Genomic DNA, 10,613 nt, shown 5'->3' on the forward strand with positions numbered 1-10,613 from the left:
ATGAGCGTGTGTGTGTGTGTGAGAGAGAGAGAGAGAGAGAGAGAGAGAGAGAGAGAGAGATCTCAGAGAATGGAAGGAGATATTCATGTATCATATAACTGATGAGAGACCAGCATCCAAATATATAACCTACTCTTACAACAATTCAATAACAAAGTAAAATCAAAGGAAAAAATGAGTAAAGAATTTGAATAGACATCTCTCCAAGACAATAGCCACTGGGCACTTAGCACATGCAAGATACTCAGCATCATTAGTCTGGGAAAGAGAAACTAAAATCACCAGCCACTTCACATCCACCAGACAGACGCCTGCAGTCAAAGGAGGGACGACAGCAGCGAGGACGTGGGGTAAGGGAGCTGTCACTCATGGGAATGCAGAATGCTGCAGCCACTTTGGAAACCAGTTTGGCAGCACCTCAAAGTGGTAAGTACAGTTACCGGTCCTCAAACTATGGCCCGCGGGCCACATGCAAATACAAATATTGTATTTGTTCCCGTTTTGTTTTTTTACTTCAAAATAAGATATGTGCAGCGTGCATAGGAATTTGTTCCTAGTTGTTGTTTTTTTAAACTATAGTCCGGCCCTCCAAAGGTCTGAGGGACAGTGAACTGGCCCCCTGTTTAAAAAGTTTGAGGACCCCTGCTTAACTCATCAATTTCACTCCCAGGTATATCCCCAAGGAAATGGAAAACATACCCCCACGTTAAAAAACTTACATGAGTGTTCACAGCGGCATTATTCACACTAGCCAAAAATTAAAGTGAACCAAAATGCCCATCAAAGGATGAATGAGTTCATGACATGTGAGAGACCCAATACTACTGATACACGCTACGTGGATCAGCCTGAAAGCACCGTGTTAAATGAAAGAAGCCAGTCACAAAGACACATAGCGCATGGCTGCCTTTGTAAGAAATGTCCACTCCAGGTAAAGCTGTAAGGACGGCCGGTTTGACTTGTTTCTAGAGATAAATAGCCGAGGGTTGGGTGTGGGAGTGTGGGGAGTTACTGCTAATTGGGACTGGGTTTGTTTTGGGGAGAATAAAAATGTTCTCACCTTAGATTGTGGTGATGGTGACATAAATTTTGAATATCCTAAAATCCAATGAATTGGGGGAAAAAATGCCAATGATTTATTTTGAAATTGAATTTTGAAAAATGTATAGACTTTCAGGTGTTTCTTTTTCTTTCAGGGGAAAAAATCTATAATTATAGATTTTTCCTCTTAATGATTTAAGCATCAAGTCAAAATGCAAGCATTTTATTACCGAGATAGTGCAAATGCATATTTTGTGTGGTATCATTCTATATTTTTCCTTAGCTTTTCATTCTGATGTATTTTTAATCTGACTTCAAATAAATAAATACAATTTGTATTGAACTGTCTGGTCAATATATCTTAAAGTAGCAAATCTAAAAAGTGTGTTTCTCAAAATTAGAGTTCAGACACAGTATTTTAATAGTCTGTCATCATTCACATAAGTTATTAGTAACTTCTCCAGCAGTTTTCAGAGATTCACATTGAGTAAGGCTTATGGTACTCTGAACACTAATTAAAGAACATAAACTTTAAATTCTTTTAATTCAAAATTACATACAAAGAAATTCCACTCTGTGGCCCAGCTTATCCCAATGCTTTCAATTTAACCATAAGGCTCTGTGTTTTTGTATTCACTGTGATACAATTCTTAGTTGACTACCACACATACCAAGTTATTTTGACTTCTCAACTTTAACAATAAAAGAAAAAAGTCTGGTTGGCATGGCTCAATGGTTGAGCACCGACCCATGAACCAGGAGGTCATGGTTCGATTCCCGCTCATGGTTGCAGGCTGGATCCCCAGTAGGGGGCGTGCAGGAGGCAGCTGATCAATGATTCTCATCATTGATGTTTCTATCTCTCTCTCTCTCTCCCTTCTATGAAAGTAAAAAAAAATATTTTTTAAGAAAAGAAAAAAATTAGGAAGTGTTGGTTTGTGTGTTCCTCACGTACTATATTACTTTGGAAAGTAACCGCAATTTATGGCTTTGAGACCGGAGATCATACTGTGTTTCCTGATGATTGCCTATCATGTGAATAACACTGTATCACACACCTGTTCAGACATAAGCCGAGCCCCCTGGGAGAACAACGCCCTCCGTTGTCTCCATGGCCACCGATGTCTTACCTTTGTCTCGGCAGGCTGATGAGGGGCTGTTTGTGACACCTCTTGCTGAGGCTAAAGAGCTTGTGCACAATCCTCTGCGCCTTCAGGAAAAGCTGTTTCATGCTGTTCTCCAGTTGTTCGTAGCGGCGCTGAAAATTAGAATCCATTGTCCACAAGTGCATGATGGTAGACGTGTTGAGGAAATAATTCATGGGCAGCCTTTTCATAAAGAATTTGAATTCATCTGGAAAAAAAAAATCATGAAAATCCAATACGTTAATTATAAACAATTATCTTCCTTTTTCTCCAAAACACATTTCACATGTTCATATTTAAAAAAAAAAATGAATCCATGCCATTTATTATTGGTGTGTAGCAAATGAATAGAAAGATGTTTTGATGCTTTAATAATATTTTCTTCTTGGTTTCCCTTTAAAATAGAACTCTCAGGGAAGAAGACAAAATAATTTGGTCAGAAAATTGTAGCTAAACTTATTTTTTTCATGTTCTCCTTTCGATGGTCTTTGAATGAACTCTCTCCATAGGTAGTGGTCCTTAATTCATCCTTCATTTTTGTCAGTAGTATTAATAAGCCTTTCCAAGTGTTTTATGTCAAAGAAGTATTTTCAGAAATGTTGATTAACTTAGTATAGAATATATATAGTATTATGAAGCACATTTATTAATATTTAAAGAGGGAAAATTTTTTTAAAATAGAAAATTATAAGATTCAACTCTATATTCTGATTATTCACTTTAACCATTTGCAATTTGTTTTGATATAATAGTGTAAAACATAAATGAATACTAAAGAGAAAAATAAAAAACATTTAAAGCTCCAATATTGACTCTCATCTTTGTTGTACTAATTATCATGCCTGAAATCATCTTATTTTCAAATGTCTGATTAACCAACAGTAGCAACAAAAGTTAATGGTGCACGAAAATAAGTAATAATCTAAAAGGTCTACTAATTATCCAAAAACAAAAAGACAGTTGAGACTATAGCCAAAAGGTAGAATCATCACAACTGGCCATAAAAATAAATGAAGTTTTGATACATGCCACAATGCAAAGGAACCTTGAAAATATGTGAGTTAAAACACAAATATGGTGTGATCCCACTCATGTGAACTCTCTAGCACAGTTAAGTTCACTGAGACAGAAAATAAATTAGAATTCATCAGGGGAGGCTACAGGGGGGAATGGGAAATTGTTGCATAATGGCTACAGAATTTCTGTTTGGGGAGATAACTTTTTGGAGACAAGATAGTGGTGATGGTTGCAAAACATTCGGAATGTAGTTAATGTCACTGAATTGTACAGGTCGAAAGATTACAATGACAAATGTTACATGTTTTATCACATTTAAAATATTAAAATATGATAGCTGAACCTTTCCCTCATCTCTCCTTTTATATCTGAAGTAAATAGTATAAACTGGACTCAGAACATGCAATTTTTGTTGCTTTTAGTATTTTTGAAAATATTTTTGTTGAAAATATCAGGAAGTACATGTTTGGGTTAACTCCACAAACACACACCAGCATACTGCAAGATTTGGAAAATGTTTCCAATGGCTGAACAGGTATAACTTGTCAAGTGCGACAGAATACATTTTAGTCATGTTTCCACCCATTATGAAGTTTTATGGTATGCATTAAACCCCCGCCTCTCTGTGTCTTAGTTTCCCCCTTTGTAAATGAGACAGAGAGTTCTAGATGATAGTCTCATGTACCTTTAAAAGTCTATGAGAGTATGAGCAGTTGTTTTAAATGCTAATTTGGTTAGTTTTTAAAGACCCAATTCAAAAGCAGTTATTTTCAGCCTGGCTGCTGTGGCTCAGTGGTTGAGTGTCAACCTATGAACCAGGACATCACCTGTTCGACTCCTGGTCAGGGCACATGCCCGGGTTGCGGGCTTGATCCCCAGTAGGGGGCCTGCAGGAAGCAGCCAATCAATGATTCTCTCTCAACATTGCTGTTTCTATCTCTCCCTCTCCCTTCCTCTCTGAATTCAATAAAAATATATATTAAAAAAAACATGGTTATTTTCAAATGTCATTATGGCTATTGTTGTCATTATCATTATCATTCAACGGGAATTTGGACGAGGTGTGTTCACGCTTGTTCTTTGCATGTAGGCACCATCTCTGTTAGAGTGCCATATTGTCATTAGCACTTCTTAAAAGGTGCCATTTCTCACTTGGTAAATGAACCACATTAATTCAATACCTGGTTAGAGCAATTAATTTATATTTATTCCATGTGTTAGGACTAGCTCCATAGTCAGATCCAAGCTACTTCAATGCTAGAATATGCAACTTTTTAACAACGTAACAGAAAATTAAATTCATGGATATTGGGGTTGTTATTTCTTCTACAGCAAATACATGCAAAGTCGTGGCCTCTTTGCGACATTGCAGGTATAGACTTTTACCAGAAGGAAAAGTACAGTGGGGCCTTGACCTACGAGTTTAATTCGTTCCGTGACGGAGCTCGTAACTCAAATTACTCGTATGTCAAATCAAAAGTGAACGTGAGGCTGGGCTGATGTTGTGGCGTTCACTGTGACGTTCGCTGCGCCAACTAGCGGTGGGGTATCTGAAGCTGGCTCGTAACCCGAATTTTAGCTCGCAACGCAAAGCAAAAAATCGGCCGAGAGACGGCTCGTATCTCGAAAAACTCGTTAGTCGGGACACTCGTAAGTCAAGGCCCCACTGCAAAACCAAAGGAAATGATAACACCATAGCGCAAATGATTCTGAGGAAAGATATTTGGGCATATGTCCATTTGATATGCTTCGAGTCATCTTTTTAAGAAAGCAGGGTTACAAATAAGAAATGCATTTTGAAATTCCAATGCCACCGAACCCTACGCTTTGTTTGGTTCCCATATGTCTCTTTTGAGAGTTCCGCTCTTTTGAATAAAGAAGCTGATGCCTGGGACTGGGGCGCGTCCTGGGAGTAGTCTCAGAACAGATGCCACTACTTTGAAAACTAATCATTCATTTCATTGTCGTCTTTTACGTGAACACGTTTGATAAGCCTTGATTGTTTCGTGGGCATGCATATTTTAATTCTTTTCATTGTTCGGTCTAATGCTGTTCTGAAAGTCTCTAAATCGGTAAATTATATTCGCAGTAAAGGATAGCTTAAAATAGAATTTAATTCTATCAAAGTGTACATAATTGTGTCAGCTGAGAACCATCATGGGGTTATTTCTAAGAAACATGGTTTTAACATAACACATGAATAATTACTTCATGATAAAGTCATTAAGAGTCACCACTGACAGTCACCCAAGCCATTTATTGGACACCTGCTGTACACAGAACAAACAGCTGTCTCCGTCTAGGAGAGAGAATACGAATAAGCCTTTCATCTTATTTTTTTTTAAATGACAAATAGACGCGAAATACATTAAAGTGCTAGAAATAACATCTCTAGTATCTGAAATTCATTCTACTTAGAAGTCAGTAGAATCCCCAGAAAGATTCCTGTGGAGATTTTTTTCCCCTCTCATCTATAGCAATTGGTAAAATTCACATATTTGTAGGATATAAAAATGAGATATGAATGACACATTAGAATTATGATGTGTGCTGGTGATTTACAAAACTACAGAGAGGGGATGCCGGATAACATCTTATCCTACAATCAGGTCCAAAGTCAAGTAGAAGATGAAGTACCATTGCTTCCCCCCCCCCTTTTTTTCTTTTTTCTTAATCTACCATCACTTTTCAAACGGCAAATGAACAGGGACTAGCCATACTTTGTGGGGCAAATACAGTTATAAAAGAAAACAGGGTGGTCTTATGTAATCTGGAAATATCCATTTACGAGTGTATCAATTGAGTATTTTTGCCCTGTATAATCTTGAGGACTAGAGAGAAAGTAACACCCTCCCACAATAATAATAATAGTAATAAACATCACCTACGCTGGCAGGAATTTATAGTCACTCAGTCTTCCTAACAAAACTATCTCACAGGAAGCAAAGAATAATACAGAGAAATGCATGGTATTAATGAATTCTGTGGAAGCAGAGAGAATCAGGCCAGTGACAAGTTTCCAATAAAGTACAGAAGACTAGCTAGGCACCATGTGGACTCCAGGCTGCTGCTACTTCTCCATGAAAAATAAAGTATTTTTAAAAGTAGCACAACCAAGCCTGTTGCTCCCCACCACCCTTCCCCCTGATAGAAACGCTAGTTAACACCTGATATCTAATTAGCTAATTTTAAATTAATGATCTGTCTCTCTATTAATATGAGTTCTTAGTTTGGGCAGGAACTCTTTTAAGTGCTTTAAATATTAATTCAATTCCCCCAATAACCCTTCGTGTAAATTTTATTGGCGAAGTTTTGTATGTAGAATGCAAATTATCTTCAGTTTCCTAACTCTAATGTCAGCAAAATAATTACTAATACTAATGTATTTACATATTGATCCCATGTAATTATATATTATTTATGCTCTTTATATGCATGCTTCACAGTTGAACAGGTGAGAGTGGGGAACTGAACATTTTCAGGGTGAAAGGGAACCAGCCATGAATGCACATGCCCTGATTTATATTTCTGCCTGTACTGACGGGCACGGGAAACCTTGACCAACACAGTTGATCACATATTTCTAAATATTCAGACACTCTCTTCAGTGCTGCTTTAGAATATGTTTTCAAAGGTGTTCTTACAACTCTAGCTGGTTTGCTCAGTGGGTAGAGCGTCAGCCCGTGGACTGAAGGGTTGTGGGTTTGATTCCAGCCAAGGGCATGCACCTTGGTTGCAGGCTTGATCCACTTTATACTTATGGGAAAGTATTTCCAAGGCTGACAAATAAACATCAAGCTGTATCTACCACTGACCTTCAAAGTTATTGCCCAACCAGAGTCTCCTCAAATAAAGCTATTTCTTATCACCCGAGAGCAACATTTTCCCAGAAGATAGTATGGATTCTTCTACATTCTCCTGGTTCAAAGATCTGCTTAAAAAAACAAATTCACTGCAAAGCTTGACAGGACAGCAATACCGCCCTTAAGTAGGTTAGAAGCCAGATTGATAAACAAGTGGGAACTTGAGTGGGAAGCGCTGATGGGAAGAGAAGCTGTGACAGGAAATCCCATCCTGTGGGGGCAGAAAGTAAGGCTGAAATGAAAGATCTATGAGGAAGTGCTACCAACATACACATTTTTTAAAGATATTTTTTATTGATTTCAGAGTGGAAGGGGCGGGGGGGAGAGAGAGAGAGAGAGAGGGAGAAACATCAATGATGATATGGAATCACTGATCAGCTGCCTCCTGCACGTCCCCCACTGGGGATCAAGCCTGTAATCCGGGCACGTGCCCTTGACTGGGAAGCAAACCATGACCTCCTGGTTCATGGGTCAACACTCAAGCACTGAGTCACACAGGCCAGGCCAACATACACATTTTAACTCACTCCACGATCCTGACTAGAATGGGTCCAGTTTTACTTTTACAAAGATTTTTTTTTTCCTCTCCAAACATTTGTAAGGGAACATTTCAATGATTTGTTTTAGTTGAGAATTTTCTCAGCTTCTCCATTAAACCACTGGTATGACTTTGATTGGCCACATATCCAGGCAAGTCTACTTAAACCGTCCTATGCGCCAGGAGTGTAGAGTTTATACTGATATTGACAGAATACTATAATGGGGCATAAAGTTAATGGCAAGCCCGTTCACTTGCTTGTGAACTGGCTGAATTTATAAGGCAGCAAAATTATGGGTTCCCAAGGGCATAAATCAGAAACCGATCCTAATCCCTTAGTAGCTGCCTAGAAATAAATTATGTTTGTCCGGACTTTTCTTTTTCTCTGAAAGATGCATCATATTTTTATATTAAAATACGTTATAGCATCATATTTTCACATTAAAATACTTCATAACATGGTAAGCCAATTAATCTGTCTTTCATTAGATTGCCTTTTTTTTAATGAATCTCCCTTCCAGTGTTTGAGAAATTACCCAAACAGAGCTTTATCTGTAAGTATAAAATCCACAAGGCTCTGGCGCCCTTACAAAGTAGATGCATCAGATGTACCCACCCCGAGCTGGAATTTTAAACTGTTGATGCAATAATAGCCAAATAGATCTAGAGACATTGAGGCATGCAACTGACTGACAAGATTCAGGGGGACAGGGGTGGGTGGGAACAGATTAACCAAAGAACTTACATGCATAACCCAGAGACACAGACAATAGTGCAGAGAGAGCCTGGGGAGTGGGTGAGAGCAGGGTGCAGGGGGCCAATGGGGGGATGGAGGAAGGGGACATCTGTAATACTTTCAACAATAAAGATAAAATAAAAAAAGAAGAGGCCACCTAGAGCCATTTCTTAGGAGGTGGTGATGGTGGCAGTAATGGTGGTGGTTAGTGCACTGGCACGTCCATAGCCATCCGCAGTAATGATCTCATTAAATAAACCTGCGAGATTTTAGACTCTGTCCTGACTATGAAGCACAAGAGTAGCTTCCATAGCTTTCTTGGAGGTTCTGTGTGTTGCCCCCAATATCTGTAAATGAATGTATCGGGCGAGGTTGGATAGAGCCTGTTTTTCATACTTGCAGCCAAGGGCCTGGGCTGGTAGAGGGGCTGGTGTCAGAAACAGTGGCCACAGTCTCCATGGGCAGCAGAGAGAATATGTACTCAGTTTCCTGGACTATTTGGGGGGGGGGTCTTTATATTTTTAAACATATTATTTGTATTGATTTCAGACAGAGAGGGAGAGAGAGATAGAAACATCAATGATGTGCTCATCAGTTTAGTCTGTTCATTAGATTCTACATATGAGTGACCTGGAGAGCATCAGGCTAAGTGAAATAAGCCGTCCGAGAAAGACAAGTATCACATGACCTCACTCATAGGTGGAAAAGGCTTTTTAAATCCACACAGTGCTAAGGGTGGAATTTAGACAACAGAAATACCACCTGGGCTGGTCTAGAATGAAGAGCTTGTTGTAGAAATAGCAGTTGGGACAGTGCCTACATAAAGCTGAATGAAGGACATGAAAAATTCAAAGACTGAGTGAGGGTGAGCTGGTTACTACAAATAGAGCTGGAATGCTAAAAGGACTGATGTTCTCCCACTTCTCAAAGCACAGACCGAGTGCTAGAAACTTCCACAGAGTTTGCTCAAGAAATCATTTATGTCCCCTGGCTGTAGGGCTTCAAAACAAACCTGGATCGCAAGGTTGAATGTCAGTTGTCTGCCAGATGTCGTCACCGTTGGGAAAAAAAAACATGGAATAGGAAGGCAAGTGTGGATGAAAAGAGGCCACAGGCTAACCTGGCCGGCTCAGGGGAGGCCTGTGTGACAGCCTGGCAAACTCAGAGCCCTGAAGTCACCACAAGGATGGCCTGATACGAAAACTTATTCATGAAAAGGCAGCTTATGGTGGGTAGTCATGTCCTAGGCTGGGATCTTTCCTGACAAAGGTCAGTCTTTACCCTAACTGAGCCTGCTGTCATTTTGCATCAACGATAACATATCGTGGGGATGTCCAATTCCTGTTCCTTCTTCTGGACCCCTCAAAGCACAAGCACTGCATTCCCGCATTGTTACTGAGTTACTTGTTGACTGTTAACTACCCTGCACCCACCTAAATAACAGAAGCCTGTGTCTATCATTTTACTTCTTATCCAATCCCAGAGGTTTCCCTGCTTGGCTCTCTCCCGCCTCCCTAATCTATCACCAAAGCATTTCGCGTAACCCCCGTGTCTCCTCTTTTGCTTGTCACGTATAAAACAAGGTGCAAAACTGCCCATCTCCAGAGCCTTAGCTCAATCCTTTGATTTTTCTTCCCAGCAATTGTCCCACAGTGTGGCTCAAACTCACAAGGAACTAGAAGATAAAGGGGAGAACCGGGGTGAGCACTAAGGATGCTCGTTTTCCCTTGCAGAATAGAAACGGCTGCCCCTTCTCCTGGACTAACCGGGTCTTGCTTTCACTCACTGCAACGACCTTAATAAAGAGAATGACCTTCACTGAGAAGCCACTGTTCAATCACGCTCCACTTCCATCACCCAGCATGCCCAAGGCGCCTTGATTGAACATATTCTCAGGTGAGACTGAGTTTTCAATCAGCTTTTAAGAATTCGCTAATTTTTGTTGGACAAAGAACAGTAAATGCTTTGGTACAAAGCGCGCCTGCGGGCACCTCTGCTGAACACCCCATTGGCTGTTTTCTGTAGACTGGGCACACCTGTGAGTGTGAGAATCAGGTGAGCGCCCCGATTTCCATGAGGTTAGTAGTAGCAGCAGTGGTTCTCAACCTTCTGGCCCTTTAAATACAGTTCCTCATGTTGTGACCCAACCAGAAAATTATGTTCGTTGCTACTTCATCACACTAATGTTGCTACTATTATGAGTCATCATGTAAATATCTGATATGCAGGATGGTCTTAGGCGACCCCTGTGAAAGGGTCGTTCGACCGCCAAA

The 10,613-nt window shown here is 39.9% G+C and overlaps 1 protein-coding gene across 1 annotated transcript in view; it reads right to left on the reverse strand.

Moving 5' to 3' along the window:
- The window catches only part of BRINP3 (bone morphogenetic protein/retinoic acid inducible neural-specific 3), a 210,959-nt gene that overhangs the window by 51,932 nt on the left and 148,414 nt on the right, over positions 1–10,613 (reverse strand). The window contains exon 7 of the mRNA XM_006761292.1: positions 2,172–2,394. Within this exon, the coding sequence (XP_006761355.1) occupies positions 2,172–2,394 (223 nt within the window). The remainder of the gene's footprint in view (positions 1–2,171; positions 2,395–10,613) is intronic.

The sequence above is a fragment of the Myotis davidii genome, unplaced genomic scaffold, assembly GCF_000327345.1.
Source record: "Myotis davidii unplaced genomic scaffold, ASM32734v1 scaffold174, whole genome shotgun sequence".
Lineage (NCBI taxonomy): Eukaryota > Metazoa > Chordata > Mammalia > Chiroptera > Vespertilionidae > Myotis > Myotis davidii.